The sequence below is a fragment of the Micrasema longulum genome, unplaced genomic scaffold (genome assembly GCF_059751315.1).
Source record: "Micrasema longulum isolate JH-2025_06_02 unplaced genomic scaffold, ASM5975131v1 h1tg001192l, whole genome shotgun sequence".
Classification (NCBI taxonomy): Eukaryota; Metazoa; Arthropoda; class Insecta; order Trichoptera; family Brachycentridae; genus Micrasema; species Micrasema longulum.
Genome location: NW_028278379.1, coordinates 303,650 through 328,668, shown reverse-complemented (window position 1 = coordinate 328,668; position 25,019 = coordinate 303,650). Strand labels below are relative to the sequence as shown.

The window sequence follows — 25,019 nt, the reverse complement described above, 5'->3', positions numbered from 1 at the left end:
CGATTATGTGGACATTCTTGCATTATATAAGGCTGAGACGGACATTATTGACTTAATCAAGGTCCTTACAATATGATGGAGTTCTGCGTTGGTTTGGACATATAGAGCGAATGAATGGCAAAAAAAACAGCTTGAAGAATTTACCATGCGAATGCATGTTAATGAATGAAGAAAATAAGGAAGATCGAGAAAGACATGACTTAACTTGAAGAAAAATTTGGACAAACTCAAAATATTGCCACACATTAGTAGTTGGAAGTTTTATTATTCAATGGAAGAAGTTGAAGAATAGATTAAGAGAGTGAATTTACGTAATATAAAGACTAATATTACTCAACCACTTGCAGCTACAAAGTGCATAGAGTAATAAAATTCAAGCAATGAAAAACATATTTTCTTAAATTCAGCAAAAATAAAATTATTCAATAATGTCACTTTATGACATCTGCAGTGAGATGTATTATGTCACTTCATGACATGTGCAGTGAGATGTATTATGTAACTTTATTAATGTTTTTCGGTATATTTCTAAAACACAAACATGTCTTGGATGCTTTTTTCTTACGTTTAAGCTTGAAAAACATTCGATGAACTGTCAGAAAAGGTGGCAATCATCTTGTGTTCGGTTTATCGATATATATTTTTTAAAAGGTTTTTTTTTTTTAAGATGAGCTACAATATTTTGTTTGTCCAGGTCCAGCGCGGTAAATGTTGCATCCTCTATCGTGACCTTGGTCAATACGTATTAGAATGGTGTTGCCTTGGTGGTAACTTCAGAGACATCTTTGAAAACACAGCCAAACTAGATTGACCTTAAAATTGTTTCATTTTTGGGTTAGTTCTAAAAGTTTATATTTTTTGCCGCTAGATGACCAAATCGAGAAATTTCACGTATTTCAAGTATGTGCGTCTCCACCTTAAGTTCTAAATAAGTTATATATTATGTAAAGAGTATGTAATATTAAATACTAACACACTTACTTGTATACAGTACTAACACATGAGTAAATATTGAAATAAGTAAAATCTCAAACTGGACACTGGCTAAAACACTCCAGTTAGGGGTGAAAAAAGCCGAAAAAAACTAAGAAGAGGAAGTATAAATATGTATGTCATTTGTCTATGACGGGAGGTAGCAGAAAACTGTCGGAAACTATAAATCACAGACTACAGATATCTCTATAAATCAGCGGAAACCCAGCAGAGATAGATTTGTCAGAGTTAATGATAAATAAATAATAATATTTACTTAAATATTCGCGAAAATTCAATTTCAGGTTTTTATTGATTATTCAAGCAAAGGTTTATTATGTGTTGTTCAGCAAACATTTCTTCGTCAGTCAAAAACATTGTGCTTATTTGGTTGTTTTAAAATGATATGACAAATTTATTAATGTCAACAATGGTTATAAAATATTTCCTCATGGAATCTATTCTATGTTTGTCCATTTTTTACGCCTTAGCAGACGAAAACATTATTCCCACCGCATTGACAGGGACCACTACAAACGATGAAGGTGTTATAAATCCTTGGTTTAATTTTGATATACATTTTTAATTTGGTAAAATAACGAATTTGCTACGTTTTTATTTTGCAGATCAATTCAAATGCTCTGTACCTGACATGATAATCAATGGCACGATTCTGGATAAAACTCACTTTCAATCCGACTTTACTTCGGTCTCCGAGGTAAATTTTACTAATATTTTATTTTCCATTAAATTTATATTTTTTATTATTTATTTATTTATGTACGGACTTATTCAGTCCGTTTAACAACAGTAAAAATACATTATGAATTATTTCATCCCTCGCTTACGGTTATCAAATAGTACCTTTATACTCTTTATTTTTTACAGTAATTTATTCTTCTTCTTATCAGCCCGTTTTTTTTCACTGGCTCTTCCAAATTTTTCCATGTTTCTCCATGGTTTCCATCCATGACCCGCGAGTTCAACGATGTCGTCAGTCCATCTTCTCTGTGGTCTCCTCGCTTTCCTTTTATATTCATAGGGTCTCTAATTTAGTATTCTGGGGGTCCACCTATCAATCTTGTCTCGCCACATGACCCGCTTACTGCCATTTTTGTCTTCCCACTCTTTCTGCGATATCGGTCACCTTTATACCGTGTCTTATCTCCTCATTCCTTATTCAGTCTCTTAAAGAAACGCCCAACATTTGTCTTTCCGTAGACCGCTTAGTGCACTTAATTTTGTGGACATTTCTAGCAGTGAGTGACATAGTTTTAAAACAAAAGCAGCCCAACTTAATCCGATTTGTCCACTCAGTTCCGCAGTTTGATTTAGTTGTCCAAATTTGATTTTATGCCCAAGGTAAATGTACTCGTCAACAGCACCAATAGTTTGGTTTCAACAGTAATTTGCAAATGGTTTATTTGTTTCTTTGCAAAATTTGGCTTCTGTTTAGCACATTATGATTTGTCAAATAATAAGTATTTATCTTTTTTTTAAGGCAATTCACCCTAAGAAGTATGATTTCTAAAGTACTTATCTACTATTCCTTAAAATTGTCATATTTTATTAAAAAATTAAACCTTTTTAATTTAGTTAGATTTAACATGAAATATTTATGATGCTACTTATTAGTGAATTTTGAATATGATAATAAATATTATATTAAATATATCATGATAACTGTATTATAATGTTCTTCTTATTATTATACTGAATGGAAAAATCTTAAAAGACTAGGTGCATCCCATGCAGAAAAATCTTCCATGAATAAGTTTATGTATAATTAGGTAGTATGGTTTACACTTCTTTGATTCCTAATAATATGAATAAAAGAAACAAAGTATTTTGTATTCTAATACTATTTACACAATATTACATTTAAAATTTATTTTCCATTAGATTAAGTTTCCTGGAATTGTAGGACCTCTTCAAGAACGTGTGATTTGTAAAATCAAATGTATTGATGGACAATGGGTTGGACCACTGTGTGCTATCAATGAAGGTAAACTGTCACACCTGTCAAAAATATTATTTATCCTGGCGTTGCGATTGTATCAATAATTTTGAGATATGTAATTGATTTTTTTAAATGTATCCACTTTCATGATATTTTTGCATGTTTCGAACTCGTTTCATGTTGCTTACTGTGCGTTTATGCGATTATTTAATCTGCGATTGTAATTACACATTTAAATTACATTAATAATTATGATATTTAAATGGATACATTTTTATTTTCAGAAGGGAGATTCCAGCCTATTTTTAGGGAATGTACCTTACCCCAATCTGAGAACACACATTTGTATCTTACATTTCGTAACAGAAGTATTTCGGTAAGTGAAAAGATTTAATGTTTGTAGCACTGACATAGTGGTTTTTTAATGTGATAAGATAAATTAAGTGGCTTGAGACAAAGCATTGCATGGAATTGATTTAATTATGAAGATGAACAAATGCAGGACAGTCAAAAATAGTGTATTAATACTACAATAGTACTATAATACTACAATGACTTACCCTACTCATTGAGAAATTATATTGAAGACAAATTTAAAATCGGCATTAAAAAACACCTGACTTACCAGACGAGACATGATGACCTTAAAACATACATATAGTCGAACTTGGTTATAACGATCACGGAAATAGCGAGATCTCAGATATAATAAGGAAGCATTATTTGACATTTTAGTTTGTGGTTTTCTCCATACATTTATTCACTTTTATAATGAGCTTCTTCTCGGACAAACCGAACAAAAATATTGCCTACAGTCGAGCAAAAACTATTCAATTGTTTAAAAAAATCATTTTCGAAATAAGAAACTAAGTAATAATATCCAAATGTGGTACTAACTTATTACCAATACCACTGGCCTTTGGAATCGGTTTACGTTTATGATACTATGAAAGTGTCTATGTACCTAATTGGTGTTACCATATGGTTGAAATTGTCTGTAAAAAAATCCAAGCTTTCTGAACTCAGTAAGCACAGGCTCGGCACCTCGTTACAATTTACAACTTCTTTTGTAGTTTATGAATGGCATCTTTGTTTCGGGAGATTGTACAATGTTTTTTTAATGTTCTATGGTCAATGCATAATGAACATTATCAGTGGGTGATGTCAGATAAGTTAAAACGTAACCCTTGAATTGTAAACATAACTATTAACAAGCAGAAGCGTTTCAATTTGCGAAAACGTGGCAATTATTTATAAAATAGAACCTGGCGCGAAATATGTTGAATTGTGTAAAAAATCCTCTATCCATATCACATTGTAAAAAAATACTAATTTATCTGATTTTGAAATTTAAAAAGTGGTATGTTTGTAAGCATTTATTATAATTTTCAATAGTGACAATGTGAAATGGCGATTGGATTTTAAAAATATTTCTCTGGTATTACGAGTAATGCTTATAACGAGCAAATTCAGTCGATCCCATCTTCCCTGTAATAACCAAATTTGATTGTATTTATATAACGCTAACTTAAATTAATCCTAAATTAAATAAAATGGAAGAACTTTTTCTTTCCTGTAAAAAATATAGAATTTTACTTTTCATAATGAATATCATTTTGTGGTAACCTCAAAATAGAATCAATAATAAATTAAATTTTGGAGGCCATTTTCAAATTTGATAAAATAAATTATAGTTATCACTAAAAAAAACTTTTTTTATCCTGGTTTAAAAAAATATATTTCAATTAATTATTGCATTTCAGACAAGTGCTAAATTTTCTCATGGCTCAATAATTCGTGCAAGATGTGAAGAGATTGGAACGTATAAACTATTAGGAGACAGTTCCCTCAGCTGTAGCAATGGAGATTGGAATTTTAAATTGCCAACTTGTATACCGACATCTCTTCTAACCAACTTCACAGGTTAGCTTATTTTTGCACTTATAGTTAAAAGAAAAAAAATACCACAATTCACCGAAAATTCTTTTTAAAGTTTTTTTTGAATTTTTTTATACGGTTTCAAAATAACACGGTACAAAAATGAAATGATGTTTTTTTTAAACATTAATTTTACTATTTGTAATACTAATAAATATAAATCATACTATTCATTTTTGAAATTCACTGCAGCGTTCTTTCACTTACTAGATGCAGATGTATGCACAGTGATAGTGGATAATCTTTGTAAAATTTAAAAATATTTTGATGTCATCCCCCTAATCAGGTACATAAATGTATAACGAGGACAAGAAATAACATCATTGTCAATATTACTCCCTTTAACACAACATTTTATCAAAGTTGCAAGGATTTTTTCTCTCCCAAATATGCTTTCTTATAAAATGGTTTTAATTCAGAGTACATACTCTCTAAACATAACCACCGAAACAGTAAAATAAAAAGTACCTTCCTAATCATCTTTTCCGTACAAAAAATATTATTTTAAAAATTATTGTTACAATTACTTTTACTTTATGACCAAACAACCGGGCCTTAAATATTAATCAAGCTTCCTAACTTTTTTCTGCTGGTCGGATCAAAGATTTTAATAGCCGTAAACCTTTTCAAGGTGACACTGATTCAGTAGTTTTTTTTGTTTATCGCGGACAAACAAACAAACATTCATTTTTACATACAGTAAAACCTCGTTTTTACATTCCTCAATTTTACATTTTCCCGCTTTTTACGCCGAAATGTTAACACTTTGAGCACCGGCCGAAAACACACATAATGTACCCGTGCCTGGCCCATTTTTGTGAAATTTCATACTTTGTGAAGGGTTTCTTAAAGTGTCATAATTATGAAAACACTGGGTTAAATCAATTGAAACTTCTCATATTTATTTGAAGCAATTTAATAAGTCGTTTTTGTATTATAGTTTGCCAACATTGGCCTTTATGGAGAGCCACATTGCAATGTTCGCACATATACAGGGCCTCACTCTTTTTTTGTGCTTTGTATCTCGGAGCCATGTAAACACGTGATTATAATAACCACGTGTTGTATCCTGGTCCCGTGTTTTCACGTGGTTTACCAGCAGTAAAAAAATACTAATAAAAGTCACTAGATGTCAATAAAAATGCACTTTTTTAGACAGCTGGTAAACCACGTGAAAACACGGGACCGGGCCGCAATGCGTGATCATATAATCACGTGCTTACACGGTTCCGGGATACAAAGTGTTAAGGTCCCATTTTTTCCATACATTCTCATTAAAATATCCCCCCCAATCAATGTTTTTGTGTTTTTCATAACCCCGGTTTTACGTTTTACGGTATTTTTCGAAACTCATTCAATCTGTCAAAAGACGCTGCCGCATGAATGGAGAATAAAATCGAGGCAAATAAAAAAAATTGTAAATTATTGTTTCAAACTAAATTCAAAGTAGGTGCAGTGTAATTGACTATTTTGTTTAAGTGTCTAATTTTTACATTTTACTAAATTGTGACATGCAGTTGATGCATGTTTAGGAAGAATAAAATCTTTATATCAATAAATTACGATGTAGAAAGTTCAAAACTTTAGCAACAGAATTATTATTTAAAGTTATAAACATAATGTGAAAAGAAGATATTTAAAACAGTTATCATAAAAGTTTTAGACATTTTTACTGCGATGTAACTAACAGTTGAAATTCTGTGTTATCATAATAAAAAAAGTGATACCATATAAATAAAATTTCCTAATATTTAGGGGAAAAAACCATTGTATATGTTTTATGCAAATTCATTTTTTTTTGTGTGTTTTTAAGGTTAAGTACCTATGTAAAATTATTTAAACATTTTTTTCTTAAATTCAATAAAAAGAAACACATAGTATTAATTGAAAAAATACAAAATATTTTTAATGAAATCATTGATAAATTTTAATAATCCCCAATTATGGCACTTTTTAAAATTTTTCTGCGGTATATTTAGTATAGTCTAGTACAGTGGTGGCCAAACTGTGGGGCAGTAATTAGTCATAAGGACTTGTTAAAAGAGGTAACATTATACACGATAGATATAGTAAAGAAAATAAAAGGTATCAATGATGGCAGGACACCAAATGCCGAACACTCTTCAAGTGGATCGGAAGGTCTGTTGACGAATGACAACAGTCCGCCTTCTCCTGACGAGTTTTCTGTGGTTTCCTCGTCACTCGAGCAAATGCGGAGAAGCTCCTGTAGCAGGCCACAGCCGAAACATCCCACCCGATCCTTACATATTATATCAACTAAATAACTAAACAACATTATTTTTTTTATTGAAGTAAATTTAATAGAATAAATTATTTTTTTGAAGTTAACAAATAAATAACTATCCCTTTAAAGTAAATATAAACCTTGTACTTTACAAGCAAGGTAAAATAATAATTCAATCACCAGCAGACAAGCTTCGGCTTTGCAGGGACAAAAATACAATTATGTTTGTTACTTATTTGTTAAAATAAATAAAACTTTAAAAAAATATATTTAAAAAAATAAATTTTAAAAAACCGTGGCGCATTGAACAATCACAGGTGGCGCATTGCATTCTTGTTGCCATTATTTTAAAATAGGGGACATGATGTAAATTAATTCATTGAATTCCGTAATTGAGGTATTCATTTTCCTCTCATAAGCGAAGCAGTTCCTATTACTATCTCTAATTTACAACCCCAAATGTGAACATAAGAAGATAAAAAAAGTTTGAGTTGTATGGCGCATCTGACCTTGTATGTGAAAAAATTGGCACATGGTATACAAAATGCTGGCCACCACTGGTCTAGTACAATAAATATATTTTTATGTAATTTCATTTTCATTCCATACATTTTTAATTTCCTCACTTTAGCGTTTTCCTCAGTTTTACACTTTTTTTGTTCCTCCCTAGTAAAACAGGTGTTTACTGTATATAGATTTTGGGTATCAATTAACAAATTAATTAGTTCTTTTGTACTAAATGTTTAAGATAAGGAGGGGAAAAAGAAATGGGTTTTTATTATTTTTTACAATGGTTTAATAGCAAAGCTAGTTGCATATTTAAAAGTTCCATGCCTCTAAGATAGTATAATGTATTTTCGATTATTTTTGTCTTTCAATTTTAAGTTTGACCAACTCTTCTTTTGACCAGTCTGTTTTTTGGTTGGCTGGAAGATATTGCTTTTAGCAATAAGTCCCCCAAAGTACTTATTCTTTATACTTGAATATTTTAATAAATATTTTATAAATGGACACAGGGGTAATTTGGATTGAGATATGCCATTATTCTATAATGTTAACCGTTAGATAAACAGAACATGAATTTTGTTTCGACAAAATTAGTTGATAATTGTATTTTTATATTTTACTTAATAAAGAAGATGCTCCTCCGACAATATTGATAGTGGTATCTTTGGGATCAGCTTCAGTGGAACCTTCTGGTGATTTGTATGTTTACCCGGATACTACTGTACATCTGGATTGTATCGTTCTACGCAGAAATGGTAATCCAGAATGGTCTTCAACAACAAACTTCCAACATCATGCAGTTGGTAAGTTAAACTATTACTAAAATTCAAATTGTAAGTCAACGTCCCTTGTTACCTAACTACAAAATAGGTTTTTTTGCTTTGATTAAATTATTGTATTTTAGCTATGTTTTGAGATTTATATTTTTCTTTAGTTTTGTGAATACAGTATTATTCTCTCACTGGGGTGATCCATACCGAGTAAAGAATTTACAATTGTTTTTTTTTTAAACTTAATAATGTACATATAGGAGTTATTATTACGCCAACTTGTAATTATTTATTTATTTATTTGACGGACTTATGCAGTCCATTCTAACAATTTCTTGTAATAAATACAGGCACTAATAAAATAAAAGCTGGACAAAAAAAATAAAAATTAATACCTCAAGACAAGATCTGGTCTATCTTAGTGAATTTTTAAATCCATAAAGACTTACACCAAAAAAGTCCAGATCTTGTCTCGAGTTTAACCATATAACCATAACTTTGGATTAGTGTTTTCGACTCGTTGGCTACACTAGGTAAAGATCTTATAAAATACAAAAATCGAGGGGGGAAGTCTTTGTCATAGTGTAATGATTGGCGCATTTGGCCAATGGAAAGACTGAGAAAGACATGAAAAGGATGGTGAGTGCCGGGAGCAGAATGAACGGTGCACTTAAATCTACCTTGGAAAACAAATGTTTTTCACAGGAGGCAAAATAATCAGCCCACAATGGAGTTCTGGTGGTGACCCTTATGTATGGGAGTGAAGTATGGAACTGGAAAAACAATTATGAAAGTAGACTGAATGCTGTCAAAATGCAATCTCTCAGATAAATGTGAGGTAAAACTCTGTATGATGGGTGCACAAATTAATGTCGAGATCCGTTCATTATGCAAGGCCGAGACAAGCATTATTGACGAAATCAAGAAAGGAGTGCTGCGGTGGTTTGGAAATGTAGATCAAATGGACAGCGAAAGAACGACTAAAATGATTTATGATGCAAATGTTGATGGATGCCGTAAACAAGAAAGACATCGCACTACCAAATCTAACAAATACTTTAATATGGACATGTTGAATGTCGAAATAAATGTATAAATATAATAAATTCATAATGCGTGCACGAGAAGATGTATGAATGTAGAGGAAGTAAGGTCTGTATGCAAATACAGAGTGATATGGCGTTCTATCCCCTTTGCCTACGGGAAACGGCGTAATGGTTTGTTGTTGTTATGATTAGCTTACTAGTACTGATTTTTTTTCTTAAAAAAATTAAAATCGTAAATAATTTTTCTTTGTTTTAGATTGGTCAGTGGATAATTTAGAGAAAAATACACATTACAGGCTTATTTTATCTTATGTGAAACCTCAAGATTCTGGAATATATACGTGCGCTACTGCACATGGAATTACCAATAGCATTACAATTCATGTTGCGAGTAAGTAAATAATACATTTTAATTCAAATATATTATTCTATTATTAGACTACATTTTTTTTTACTTAAACTTATTTTTTTTTAGTTATAATATTATGTTAGTTGCAATAGATTTCCCTGTGCTATGTTATGTAACCTGTTTTAAGGCAGACATTGTTTATGTAAGGTTCATTTATTTACAAGACAAATTGTAAAAGTCAACGGCTTTATGTATTTAATTTATTATCAGGTTGTTGATTAACTCATAAAGCCGGATGGTTTAAAAAATAATGTGGGCCAAAGAGAAAAAGTAAAGTAAAAAAAGCCCAGTTTAAAAGTTTCATGGTTTTTTTTTATCGAAAAAATATTAAAATGTAAATAAAAAATATTAAATGAGACATGTCATTAGTTTTTTTATAAGATATCTTACGTTTTTTTCTAATTACAACTTAAAATATTGAAGCGAAGCAAATAGCCTACTACTGTCGGACTACCATTATCACGTTATCACTTATCATACCTACTTCATGGTTTGGTGTCCAATCGGGATACTTCAGTGATCACAAACATTTTTTTTGCTGAACAAAAATAATTCAGCATTTTGACCGCGAGCCCCAAACATCATAACGTTATGCGTTGTCATGCCAATACTGCTTAGTGCGGATCCTGAACTCATATCTGTTTTCAATCTTTACTTGCTTTCAGTGACCTTTTGTTATTTTGTCTGATTTCATAGATTCACCTTTTTTCTAAACTAAAAAAAAACATTAAATATCATGGAAGGAATATTGATGTTCGGACATAGATAAAAATAGTTAATGTTAAATATGTAAAGTTATTCCGTAAACCAGTAGGTATAATACATGTCATAAGACCTGTAAATGTCTTAATCTTCTTAAACTCTTGAGAGGGTTGAATACAGTATTTGTCCACGAACATTTGAACGTAGTTATGCAGAAAACAGCTAGTCCACAATTTTGAAAAAATGCGATATTGATGTTATCAGGTGCAGTAAGGTCAATTATATGTCCTGCTAAAAACAGCCAGACCGCTTTCAAACAAAAAATTGTTTTAATCACCTTCTGAAAATAGTGTCCATCATAAAAACGGTATTTCTCAATTTGCAGAAAACACCCACAGCACTAGAAGATCTTAACGAATTTAAAAATCATTCAAACTGGTCAAATACATAATTAAATTCTTGTTTATAATGTTAAAAAAATCTAATATATTCCTTGATTATCATTTGTTAAAGTCAAAAACATTCCAACTGTTGTTGAGATTTGTTTATTCACTCTTTCCCATTCCCATTGAAATTGGGAAGATCTTTTGTGAATATTTTCTTAATAATTTTTTATTATTTAGTGGTTATATAAACTAATATTAATATCACAAAAAACCTCATGTCAAAATTTGCACTTGAAAATTTGAAATTAATAATTGCAACATTATTGTTTTCTTATTGACAATTAATGCGTTTCAAGCGGGATTCAAACCCGGAATCCTCATGTATACACGGTGCAAAAGTCTTTGCCATTTCATCACAGAAGCCATCAAAGTAATGTTCTATTATTATTGTATTGTCCTTTATTCTTTTATTGATTAAATTTTATTTGGCATTAGTTTATAATGCCAAACTCAGCAGTTAAAGACAGCACGTACCAAAGGTTGACAATATCTCCAAATTCTTATCTACATGTGTATATTTTATGTCCGCGGTAACTACAAAATGCAACGGCCGATGGGGGTTATGAGATACACAGCGCTATGCACCTCGAACAAATATTATTTTTTGTATTTTATTTGCGTTTTTTCGAAGAAAACTCGGTTAAATCTGGTCCAATAATTTTAATTTATTTCTTGAATTAAAGCTAATTTTAAAAAAAAAATTAGACTTCACAAAAATCACACATAAAATGCATTTTTCGTCTAATCAATAATTTTCATATTCATTCATAGGATCTGAGAATCCTATCTCAGGTGGGTATGAGTTGAACATTTTAACTCCTTAAAATTTATAGTATCTTTTGCCCCCAGTTAACCCCGTGACCCATCCTTTTGTAACATTGAAATATTAGTGCTCATTATAATTATAATTATTTTTATTCTTTTAGGTGTTCATTGTAAAGCTCTTGAAGTATCGGAGCCATTTCTCACCCATTGGGTAGAGGGTACAAATTTGGGTCAGTCCATTAGATTTTCATGTGCAATTGGATTTGTTCTAAATGGTACTGCTAATTTGACTTGTCAGGGATCAGGTAAGATCTTACTATTATGATAAAATATTTTTTAGTCAAATAAAATTTGGAACAGAAACCAAATAACACATATAAAAAATCAGTATGATAATAATTTATTTTAATATTTAAATTAGAATACGGTACTCACTCACACTCACTCACATTTTTACTAGTCAAAAGCACAAAATAAGGCTCTAAAATTTGGCATTATTCGTATGTCTGATTCAGTAATACGCCGTGTGCCTATGGACTTGAGCACCACTCCCTGCCACAAAACCTGCTTGCTCGCAGGGAATTTGACAATTAATGTAATTCTCTAAACGTTTATTTATAATGAAAAGTATAATGAAAAGAAGAATTTTGCTGGCATGCGACATGAGGGAGATTGTTCGATAATTCTCACATTTACGGGTTGATCATTTTTTATGAGGCGGTATTAAAATTGACTCTGTCCAATCATCGGGCCATTGACCTGTTCTCCACACTTTCAGACATATATTGTAGATCATCCAAACTCTTTCGTACCCTAGATGTTTAATGAGTTCAGCGGAGATGCCATCATTACCTACTGCTTTATTTTTCATTGTGGAAATGGCATGTTTTACTTCCTCCAGCAATATATCTGGTTCCCTCTTATCGTCCAATTCAATGTCAATTTCATTCCTAATTTCAATAGAATTGTCAGAGTATAATCCATGACAGTAATTGTTCCATCTCTCCAGTATTTTATCCTGTTCAGTCAGAAGTTCGCCTCTTTAATTTTCAATTATCCATGTTTTGGGCTTAAAGTTACTCGTAAGGATCTTAATTTTCAGAAACATGTCTTTAGTATGTGCAGTATGAGCCAGCTGTTCTATATCTTTACAAACAGCATTAATGTATGCATCTTTATCACGTCTACATGCTTTTTCCCTTGACGGTGTAATGCTCTATATTGCTGTCTGTTGCTAACTACACCATTCTCTTTTAGGATTCTGCGTCGTTTTACTAGTGCCCAAGTCTCGTCGCTCATCCACACTTTATTTCTTCTGAGTGTATCATTCAATAGACAAGCATCATTGGCTGTTGTTAAGATTGTGGTTTTGAGTTTCGTCCATGTGGCATTAGCGGATTCAAAAGGATCATTTTCAAGTGTACTGAGTTTTGCGCATATTCCTCTTTCAAAAACTTTCGATGCCTGGTTATCTAATTTAGATATTCTCTTAATCACTACTTTCTTTACCGACTTCAATCTGATTTTGAAGTTAGCTACCAACAATTGATGGTCACTACCGCAGTCTGCACCCGGCAATGTTTTTACATTAGTGATATTTGATCGCCATCTTTGATTAATGGTGATATAGTCAATTTGGTTTCTTTGATTTTGATTGATTGATTTTCTGTGCAAAATTGAACAAAACGCTCAAAACATCAAAGCCTTAGATGTCCTCAAAAGGGCCATTCACTTAGGGTTGAAAAGTCCAATCGCCGTGTTCAGGAATCCATAGAGAGAGAAGTCTAAAATCGAAGTCCAGGGTGAAGCGAAAGTCTTAAGCAATGTGAGGTGAAGTCAAGTAGAAAGCCGTTTCGGGGAGTAGGGAGTAGAGATGAGCAAATTTGAAGCGTTAGAGAAGAAATTGTTGGGAACAAAAAAAAACCTAATTAGAAAGTAATAATGGAGAGTTACGGAAAACACGTCACAAATAAAAGAGGTGGGTACATTAATATTCAATCAATTTTGGAAATCCCAAATAAGCAATTATTAAAAAAAACTTCCCGTTAAAGCAATTAAAATAAATTGAATTTAGAAGTTATTAGATTAGGTACAATATTTTATGTGTAAATATGACAAACCTTCTGGGTCTTAGTAATGACCCATGACTCATGAGTTGAAATTGAATTTATTTCAATTACTTTTGAAATTAAATTGATTTTTAAAATTGATCGAATATTAATTTACCCACCTCTTTTAATTGTGAGGTGTTTTCCGTAACTCTCCATTATTACCCTCTAATTAGTTTTTTTCGGTTCTAACAATTTGAAAATCTAAAAATACCGTATTAATTTGTAAATCAAACAATAATATACGATCACCTCTACTCTTAACGTTTGACATCTCATAAGTCATCAGTTATAAAAATGCTTCTAGTTATTTAATTATCAAAACTTCTGATAGTTTATTTTATTTTTAGTTTGATAGTTTTTATTTATGCCTGATAGTTTATTTTATTGATAGTTAATTCAAAATTGTCCCAACCGTCCTTTAGAACGCTTAACAACCACTGGCGGACATTACACATGACACGTGTATGACAAAGACGAAGCTCTACAAAGCCAAATATAGCCAAAGGTCTCTTTCTAAATACTGACTCAATATTTCAAAATTAACATCTCTGATCAAATTTGAAATATTTAAGAAATCCACCAAAAAACATTACAGATGATAAAATAATAGTTTGAACTGAATGGGGATCTATGGAGTAATTTAAAGCAACTTTTAAAATCTAACAGAGTGTGAATAGTTAATTTTTTCGATATGGATTAAAGATTCAAGAATTGCTATGCATTCAGCATTAAAATTAGAGAGCCATGGAGTTTAAAAATACCAAACAAAAGCCACTATTTGATTTAGAACCATCAGTAAATATGTACTTGTGATCAGGCTACTACAGTAAATAACTTCTGAGAATTCAATATTAATAGACGCGTTCTCTACCACCGCGAGAGCGTTTCGAATGCCTGCACTGGGGATTATTATGTATTATTAAGTACTCTACATTTTTATATAGGTTCTTGGTCAGACGGAGTGCCAAATTGTGTGAAAATAGTTTGCCCTCGGCTCTCCTGGCCACAACCTGCACTAGAACTGGTGGAATATGAGTCAAGCTATGGAGGCCGCGCTGTATTCCAGTGTGCTTGGGGATACCGCTTGGTAGGCACACCTGCTGTGCACTGTGATCATGAAGGACATTGGACAGGAGTACCCCCAACATGTATTGGTATGTCCAAATAATTTGTCAAATATATGAAAAATTTAGCAAAGAAAAATTCTTGAAGTTGCCTGGTACTACTCGAAACTGAATATTCAAAATGTTTTCTTGGAAATGATAACAATACAATATAATTGTATGGCAATGCTTCTTTTGAATTTACAGAAAAGTAATAAAATATGTTTTTTTTTAAAAATAAAATGGCGTTGCAAAATAAATTGTATGCTTTTGCCAATGTCATGTTGAATTATTTTATAAACAAAATGGTTCGCAGTACGCAACCAGCAACCAGACCCAACCGTCGGGTCTGCAAGCAACATAAACATAGGTAAGTTTAACAGTTCCGAGAAAGTTCTCTCCTTTCTCATTTCAAAACTAAAATATGTTGGTACTATGTAATAAATGTTAGTAAATAATTGTATATAACCACTTACCGATTTTTCTACGTTTACCAGTTTCCAGAACCGGTAGGCATAGAGAAGTCTGCTATAAAAAAATATTTATTAATATTAAACAAAATTTTTACCACAAAGTTAACGTTTTAATTATTCATAGTAAAAATAGCTACTTTCATACATTTCAAACATACATTTTATGTCATCAATCGTTAATTTCTCGCTATTTAGCGTAGTAAAATACTCATATTTGTGAGTACTGTACCAATCATAATCGCCTGCACCTAATGAATCTTTCTTTCAGTATAGCGACCTGATACTAAACAAAACGTGATTGATTGTTTCTATTATAACCCTACATTTGTTTATTTTTGTTTGTTGATCTAGCCGTGGAATGTCCGCCGCCTTTATTACCTGTCAATGGTCACCTGGCCGAGTGGGTAGTGCCTCCTAAGAACGGGATGTATAATGTCGGCGACTTGGTCCAGTACGGGTGTAAGGACCCATCTGTTCTCCAAGGAGAAGCATCGATTGTGTGTACTGAAACCGGCTTCTGGTCACACCCTCCGCCATTCTGTGTAGAGAAATCCAACTCTACCACAGACTATGAATTTTTGAGTTAATTTATTATTTCTATTTTGTTAAATCCGGAGCATATCAAACAAAATTATCTTTAAAAAAAAACAAGTTTAATTAGAATTTCTGATAGAGCTCGTTTCGAACATCCTGGTGAAAAACGAGAATGTTTTTAAAGGAGGAAAAATTTTCTTCTGTGGATTGTGCATCTAAAAAAATAATGTGTTGTTTATTTTAATATAGAAAATTATTTTAATCAACTTTAAAAAATGATATTTCATGTTAAAGCAAAACAGGGGGTTTGTTATTTAATTTTATTAAATATTTTGATATAAAAAATTAACATCATGTACGTGAAAAATCATAATATCTAAAATTATTTATTTTTGTAGTAGGTACTTACTTTTAACTGTTACGTTGTCTCTGGAACCACCACTTTTATTGGCATCATATGTGGCATCACTATTATTTGATCCCAGAAAAGTCTGATTTATTGTTCTGATGCATATTTTCCTTGCTTGCATTATGAGTGTCACTTTTAAGATCTGTTAACAAATATTTAAATGTTTTAATATGCATAACTATTTTTAAAAAACAGTTTAAAAACGCTGTATTTATAACCTCACTTATTTTTTCATTCCATAAACATGTATTATTCTGCATTCAATAATTTATTTAGAGATTGATTTAAATTTACTTCGTGTTTTTCCATCCCTTTGAAGTCATTGTTTTTACTTTAGAACAGTGTTAGTTAACACAACCTTGCTTTAAATATAATCGAAAGAGACAGCAGAAAGATTATGAATTTACCATAAACAATAAAATATTTTAGAGACAAAAATATGAAACTACGCTTTCGTCTATGTGACCCTAACTTGCGCTAACATTATTAAATTAACAAAATGATGTAAAAGGTGGTTTATTCTTCTGACTTTAAACAAAATGCTTCATTTGTAGTTTCACATAAATTTATATAGGTAACTACTTATCGGATGAGTTTCATCTTTTTGTCAGATTAGTACTTAACACTAAACAGCATTTTTTGTAATTTCGCCGTTATGACTCTAAGCCCTCGATATCATTGTTACGCCTTGGAAATTAGCTATGTGTTTTTCACAAAAATGTTCAGGGGAAAAAAAAACAGCAAACTTTAGTTGAAATGTCTGGAAATATTGATTTTCTTTAAAGTGAATGTAGATCCTTTATGAAAATTCATATGTTGTCCTTTTGATTTTGGTTTAAAAAAAAAGTAATTTTTCGGCGTAATAAACATATTCAGTAAAATGAATGCATATAGCTGGTTTCCAAGCTGCAACGACAATATGTTCCATTGAATTTTATATTTAATATATGTTAACCGTCCACAACTGAGCAACTCTTCAGTGACCCCAATTTTGAAAAATGTCTACATCAAAGGATATTCATGGATAACTAATATTCTTCTAGTCTATTTTTTTTTAGATGTTTAAGTTAATTTTTCAATTAGAATAATTTAAGCTGCACATGCAATGTAAAATCCCACCGTGCAATGGGCTGATCTCTCAATACTAATAATAGATGTGTTTCTTCTAGTAAGATAATATTTAGAATTTAAAATAAAGTAGATTTAATTACATATTATGTATAAAACTTCATGTAAAAAAAAAAAACATTTTGTGTTCTGTTAAATGTTTATTGATGTTATTTATTTTATTCAGTATTATTTACATTGTTATTAAATGGATTGTTGTTTTATTATGAATTTCATTTCGTTCACCTTTGCTAAAAAATACCATGTTTTAAAATTATTAAAAAAATATTTTTTTCTCAAATAGCAATTTCGAAATGTGTTTTTGTAAATTGTATGCATATTTTCATTGTTTTTACTGTATTTACGGTAATAGCAAAATGATCAAGTAAATTAAGAAAACGCTTAAGCACTTTGACCAATAAAAAAAAAGATTTTAATATAAATATCAGTAAAATTCCTTGGTATAATTAAACAAGGCAAAACCTAACCAAATAATTTTATTGATAAGTTTATCAAAATCATTAAGTTTTGGAGTTTCATAAAGAAACAACAACACTATCATATTGAAAAAGCAAAGACAAACACAGGACAGTCAAAAATACTACATACTGGACTTAAACACTACAACGACTTACCTTACTACTTGAAAACTTTTACTGGGGACAAATTTAAAATCAATCTGAAAAAGCACATGATGACTGAACTAACTAGACTAGACGAGACATAAAATGACTAGACAATATTAAATTTCTAATGTAACCCTAAGGGGTTTTTTAAAATTGTAAATAAATAAAAAAATAAAAAAAATATCTACAAAAAACATCAATATTATGATAACCGAAAGATAAAAATTATATATATTACATACATGCAGAGCATTACAGATTAGGGTAAGCCATGATTATTTTTATGTATTTTCACAAATATCATCATCATCATAATCACAAGCTCGGCAGTCCTGGGCGGGCCTTAGCTGAATTCCGGAGTCTCCTGAACTCTTACCGGTCTGCTGCCCTTCCTCTCCAGTTCCACACTTCCAACATTGTCATATCTACGCTGATGCAGTCCGTCCATCACATTTTGGACCCTCCAAGTCTTCTTTGTCCTTGCGGCACAGCGATTCTAATTATATGACATCCATTCTAATTATATGGCCAACCCACCTCAAGCGTCCCACCTTGACTACATCGGGTGCTCGGTAGATATCGTATAGCTCTCTATTGTAGCGACGACGCCAATAGTTGTTTTCTCTCACAGGGCCATAGATAACTCTGAGGATTTTTCATTTGAAATCTTTAATGGTTCCCTCAATATTCTTTGTCGTAAGCCAGGTTTCGGAGACATATGTCAGGATTGGTTTAATCAGAGTTTTGTACAGTATTATTTTAGTATTTTTTCATTCTTGTTTGGACCGTAATTGTTTTTGAAGCGTGTAGTAGCAACGGCTGGCAGCCATTTTTCTCCTCCTGATTTCTTCCTGTGTACTGTTGTCACTGGTGACTGTGGAACCTAGATATGTAAAGGACTTGATCACCTCAAATTTGTAGTTTCCTGTTGTGAAGGTGTGGGGGATTTTGCCGTGAGTTTGGGAGGCAATCATAAATTTTATTTTGTCCTCACTAATGATGAGTCCCATTTTCCTTGCACTTAGTTTAAGCGCTATGAACGCTCCGTGGGTGGCTTGGAAAAATCTTTTAATGATGTCAATATCGTCCGCGTAGGCAAGCAGTTGAACTGGCTCGAAGAAGATATTGCCCCTGGTTTCTATTTTTGAGTCCCCGATCACCTTTTCCGAGGCTATATTGAACAGGAGACATGCTAGTGCATCCCCCTGTCGTAGGCCATTATACGTCTGGAAAGGTTTCGAGAGATCTTTAACGATCCTTACTTTGGATATGGTTGGGTTCATTGTTGTACTTACAAGTCTAATCAGCTTATTTGGGATGTTTAGCTCAGACATTGCTTTATACAGTTCATTTCTGTTTACACTATCATAGGCTGTGTGAAGTGAGTTGGTTTGGCGGTAGAGTTCTCGGATGTTTTTCTGTTAGTCTAGCTCTTCTATTCTTTTGATTTCCCTTTTCTAATGTGCGCGTTTTTCTTTTTATGTATCCTTTTCTCTTCTCGTCTAAGATTCTGGTATGTTTCCGTTGCTGTTCTGGTGGAGTGTTTGTTTATCATATTGAGGTATGCTGCATTTTCACAAACACTGGCTATTAAAAGATGTATTGGGTTTTAAAATTAATTAAAAAATATGTCCATCCATTTTTAGGTTCCGCTGGTCACTTATAGTTTGTGAAAGTGGGTAAAAATAGTTAAAACAACTAATGACATATGTCATTAAGTACTATAAAGTTACAATGATGTTAAATGTGAAACTTTTAATATACTTGGTAAGAAATCTGTATTAGGTGTTAGTTTAAGTTGTATCCGTTTTTTTCCAAATTAAAAATGAGCACCAAAAATAAAAAATGGTAAAATGAAAGAATTTTTTCTGCTCTACAAGATGTGTGCTTTTGTGTTATTTTATATATATTATTTTATTTGATTACAAGCCTTCAAAATGGAATGTCGAGTAGACAAAAGTGAGAATTTCCGACACCTGTTTTCTTTTCAATCGAGGAAATAAAGCTGCCAAAGCTGCTTGTGTTATTTTCGCAGTGTACGGTGAAGATGGTAAAAATTATTGACTAATTTGTTCTAAAGTAATGAAGGAGAATACATTATTGACTAACTTGTTGTGGTGTTCTCTTGTTCTCTTCATTTGGAAAAAAACGGACATAACTTTTGTTAACACCCAGTACTTAAATGGGCATTAGTTTTTAATTTTTTTTAAATGTTTTATTTCAACACCAGTAACAACTAAAAGCAAGTAAAAAACGCAAAAGAAAAAAAATATACGAGGGCGGATTGAGAATAAAGCTACCTAAGTAGGAAAAAAACATTTTTTTTTTCAAAAAACATTTATTTCTCAACATAGTCTCCTTTTACTTCGACACACTTAGTAAGACGGTATTTCAACTTTTTTATACCATCTGAATAATACGATTTCGGGAACCTGTCAAAATACGCGTTAGTTTCGGTAATCACTTCTTCGTTTGAGCTGAATCTTTTTCCTGCGAGGCATTTTTTCAAGTTTGGAAACAGGGAAAAGTCATTAGGAGCTAAATCTGGACTATAAAGTGGATGATCAACCAATTCAAAGTGTATTTCACGTAATTTTAGCATCGTATCTAATGCTGTGTGAATCGGTGCGTTGTCTTGAAGAAAGAGCACTTTTTTATTCTTTAAATGTGGTTGTTTTTCCTTGATTGCATCATTCTATTGATCCAATAATGCACGGTAATACTTTCCTGTGATTGTGGATCCTTTTTCGAGATAATCGATGAGCAATATTCCGAGTGCATCCTAAAATACAGTGGCCATAACCTTGCCAGCCGATTTCACTGCCTTTGCCTTCTTCAGAGCACTTCCACCAGTTTCCACCTATTGTTTCGATTGATTTTTGGTTTCTAGTGTATAGTGGTGCACTCACGTTTCATCAACAGTTATTGATTGACGCCAAAAATCAACAGGATTACGCTTTATCATGTCCAAACACTGCTGTGAAGTAGTCTCTCGAACTCGTTTTTATTCGACACTGAGCAAACGCGGCACTCATCTTGTCGGTAGCTTTTTCATATGCAAATGTTCATGCAAAAAGTTGAACACACTTTAATATGAGATGTTAACCATTTCAACAATCTTCGCAACTTCACTCGGCAATCGTTCATAACTATATCGAGGATTTTCTTGATATTTTCTTCAGTAACCACCTCTTTTGGCCTTCCTGTTGATAGTATTGTTGCAGTGCTTGTTCGGCCGCGTTTAAATTCAGCAATCCAATATTTTACCATGTAATCTGACGAAGCAGACTCACCGTAATGTTTATCGAGCTTTTCTTTTGTCTCTTTCGCCGTTTTCCTTTAAAAAAAATAGTGTTTAATCACTGCACGAAATTCGCTTTTTTTAATTTTTCAAGAAACACAAAAGTTGTTTACTTCAAACAACTACAACAAATATACTACCTAATCGATGAATTTGGGTGACATTTTAACAGCTGCCGTTTGACAGATCGCAATTTGGAAAAAATAAATCTTTTTTGTGTTTGTGCTGCCATCTAATGCTAGGTACCTTCAATATCAATCCGCCCTCGTATATTGTTTTTGAATGTTTACAAACAACATTATTTTTATATGGCTCCCAATCAGATTAACTCCTTAAATTCCTTATAATTTCTACCCATTTATTTCTTTTTACTGGATTTTTAGTAATACTAAAATAATATTAACTGACATTCAATACATTTTTGAAAATCATGTTCCCGAGCACCCCCGTTGATGAGAAGAGCAGTTTGATATTTGCAAAAAAAGTTCTATATTTGAAAATGAATTATTTTTAGATTTGGAATTCTGTAAGTAGCAAAAGCATGTGTAAGTAGCGAATGCATTATTTAAAAACTGAATTATTTTCCATCTGTCAGATTGTCAAAGAAAACAAAATTGACATTTTGTTAGTGTTGCCAGGGTAGTCAAATTTTTTATGCTGCTTTGCTCATCTAATGAGAGAACTTATGAAAATTGGACCTCTTGGATTAAACAATACCGTGGTGGACATTTGACCAACATTGTCTTTAAAATATCAAATATTATTTAACATGTCATAAAAATACCAGTTTTATATCAAATAAAATTTGTTTTATTTTTTTAGTCCAAAGTTCATTAATCAAATGATCCTTTACTTATCTACTCTGTTGTGTAAATCAATGTTTCCGCGTGTTTAAAACGTTTTAGAGAAATTAACAAATGTAAATTAAAATAATATCAGGTTGTGGTCCTGTGGCTAGTGTCTCGGACTCACGGACCAAAGGTCCGTGGTTCGAATCCCACTCTACCCCAACTCGATTCCATTTTCTAATGTGGTAACTCGTTGAAAATGGCCCTTAAAATTAAATATTTGGGTAAATCATAAGAACGCAAATATTTATAAAATTAAAAAAAATGTTTTTTTTTATAAACAGAATTATCTCACATTTGTGTTATGATTATATTTTTCACGGTCTGGTAACATTATGCGATGACTTTACGCATGCGTGCAGTGAAAGTGGGGAAAAGTGGGGGGTTTTTAGGATACAATCTGATAAATTTAAATATGATTCTACGCTCCTTCTGAACTATTCTATGGAGGCAAGTAATTAAAAAGTTAACTCGCCGCTTTTTAATTTCAGTAGGTATGCGAGTAATTAAATCTTTAATTTTATTCTTTTTTTAATATACACTCGGGCTGAGTAAGTTCATTGTTTAATACAGATTCGTAATTGCAAAGAAATGATCCTTATTCATTTATATAAATATTATTTCAGGAACCATGAAATCCAGGAAGCAAAACTGCAGTAACTATATTTTCAGTTTACAATTATCTTTAATTACGTTTTATTTAAGTTTATTTTATAATTTTAATTGAAATAATAATCTTTATATGAAAACTAAATTAATCTGAACATATTACAAGAGAGATGAAGGATATTTAATAGAAGGTAATATAGAAGTCTAGGCATCTACAGGGCTTATGACCTGTCAATGGCTGGTTTAAGTGGCCACTTTACACACTGTGTAACATTCACCATTCTGCCTATATTTGAACATCTATATTCCTTCAATTCTTCCATCTGTTGATGTTTGTGAAGTTAAAGAGCTGAAACCTTTATTTATGCTGGTGAGATTCATCTAATTGAATTATTTCACCTACATACTAGGCAACGCCTGATTGATAGGTCATAAGCCCTCCCTAGACTTCTATATTACCTTCTCTTAAATGTTCTTCATCTCTGTTGTAATATGTTAATATAAACAGCTCCCCAGGGAGTTGAATCCAGTCCTTGTCTACAAAAATTTTGACAAACCTAAAATATTGTTACTAAATTAATCTCCTAGTTTTTTCCCTTTCTTTTGATACATGGCATTTTGTGATGACATGCATAGTATTGAAACTACAACAAAAACAACCTTTTTTTCTCAGAAACATGTCTAACTGAGATAATGCACTTTCCATACAGAGGGCAGTACATACAAGCCATAAAGTGTGTATGATAGCTTCCGGAAAAGTCTGGGGGAAGAAGAATAATGACAGTTTTACTTCCACATATTTCAGAACAATACGGGACTTACGGCAGAATGATTTAACTGATTTTACAATGTTGTATTTTTTATATGTTTTATTTCATCTGCAGTTTTCACAAATTAGAACGGCCTTGCAGAACCTACGAACATTGAGATAGGACGTTACTATTTTTTTACTCTTAATACTTACTCTTGGTATGCATGTTTTCATTACAATACATAATCTGAAAACTACTACTAGGGTCCAGCCTAATGCAGAGGCGTGCATTCCATATAGGCCTACCCTTTTTTTAGGTAATCTTAAAAATATTGCATGTCATTTTAAGATGTCGATGCTTTCATTTAAAATATTTTATTTTCGAATTTGCATAAATTTAACTGTTCGCCTACAATATTTTTTTTGTGGCTTAATTGTGGATCTGCGCATGCCGCTGCATATACATAATATATGTTTATAAATTGACTACAATTTCTCTAGAGAAATCTAATTAAAAAAGAACTTTTTTTGGTAACAGATAAAATCAATATTATTACCTAATTGATGTTACTTGATACTTGAAATATTGATTAAAATGGGCGTATTCTCAATACACCCACTTCCTATAGAAATGTTCAATGAAGAGAATTAACATTATCTAGTTCATTTGAAGCCTGATGTGCTTAACATAAACATATTGATGTCTATTCAAAATGATTCCACTTAGTTTATTAAATTTATTTGTGATATTAACAGTTTTGATGGGTGTTGTTGAAGTTTTATCTGAAGATTCTGAGTCTCCTCAGATAGTCACATCAGATGGAAATTTATTTATATACTCTGCATTAAATAAAAATATAACTTTTGAGTTAGTGGGGGATCAAACATGTGTAAATATTGGACCTCATAATCTTCTGCAAGTTGTTGAAAATGTAAGTAAAAAAATATTTTTGAACACAGGCTTAGTTATATGTGATATGCAACTTTCCTTGTATCACAATTTTACTATTTGATTTTTTATCAAGTTGTCAATATCTATATTTCTCACTCTTTTTCCATATCCTAATAGTGCATAAAAATATTATATACTAGGGAATTTAAATACAGGTTGCAACACCAATTTCTTCATCATAAATTGTGTACATATGAGGGTGAGTCATTAAGTCCGTGACTTTAAATGAAAGTCAGTTTTTACAGAAAAAAAAAATCTCAACAGTCTTCTTTAAGCTCAATACACTTTGTCCCCTGTATATATTACATCCAAATTATTAGATCTGTTGAGATCTTTAAAATCGGCATTTGTTTGAGTGATGATTTCATTGTTTGAGTCAAATTTCTTTCCGCAGAGTCATATCTTTAGGTTTGAAAATAGGAAATAGTCACTGGG

General features: G+C 31.7%; 1 protein-coding gene and 2 long non-coding RNA genes across 5 annotated transcripts; 1 reads left to right on the top strand and 2 right to left on the bottom strand.

The window, feature by feature from the left end:
• Positions 1–1,123: 1,123 nt before the first annotated feature.
• Positions 1,124–17,721, top strand: hig (locomotion-related protein hikaru genki). Of its 3 annotated transcripts, none has more exons than XM_088234086.1 (10): positions 1,124–1,517; positions 1,599–1,690; positions 2,875–2,977; positions 3,217–3,308; positions 4,696–4,855; positions 8,252–8,425; positions 9,695–9,829; positions 11,922–12,065; positions 14,816–15,025; positions 15,799–17,721. In XM_088234086.1, exons 1-10 carry the CDS (start codon positions 1,379–1,381, stop codon positions 16,032–16,034), a joined length of 1,485 nt encoding a protein of 494 aa, XP_088090212.1. In that variant the 5' UTR covers positions 1,124–1,378; the 3' UTR covers positions 16,035–17,721. The 3 variants fall into 3 exon arrangements, with proteins under 3 accessions (XP_088090212.1, XP_088090211.1, XP_088090210.1); XM_088234085.1 differs by having other exon boundaries at positions 1,129–1,517; positions 8,297–8,425; XM_088234084.1 differs by having other exon boundaries at positions 1,129–1,517; positions 8,255–8,425.
• Positions 10,855–15,888, bottom strand: LOC148276571 (uncharacterized). The gene is made up of 3 exons (XR_015823703.1): positions 15,826–15,888; positions 15,451–15,502; positions 10,855–10,889 (listed from the first exon to the last, which is right to left on the bottom strand). It is a non-coding gene; the product is annotated as an uncharacterized LOC148276571 (long non-coding RNA).
• Positions 16,339–19,608, bottom strand: LOC148276569 (uncharacterized). The gene is made up of 2 exons (XR_015823702.1): positions 18,366–19,608; positions 16,339–16,532 (listed from the first exon to the last, which is right to left on the bottom strand). It is a non-coding gene; the product is annotated as an uncharacterized LOC148276569 (long non-coding RNA).
• Positions 19,609–25,019: the final 5,411 nt, after the last annotated feature.

What these genes read in the sequence shown, in the direction of transcription:
- hig (XM_088234086.1), top strand. Translation starts at nt 1,379, where the DNA reads ATGACAAATTTATTAATGTCAACAATGGTTATAAAATATTTCCTCATG. An exon ending in ACTGTGTGCTATCAATGAAG is followed by an intron (nt 2,978 to 3,216) that starts GTAAACTGTCAC and finishes TTTTATTTTCAG; the next exon opens with AAGGGAGATTCCAGCCTATT. An exon ending in AGTACCCCCAACATGTATTG is followed by an intron (nt 15,026 to 15,798) that starts GTATGTCCAAAT and finishes TTGTTGATCTAG; the next exon opens with CCGTGGAATGTCCGCCGCCT.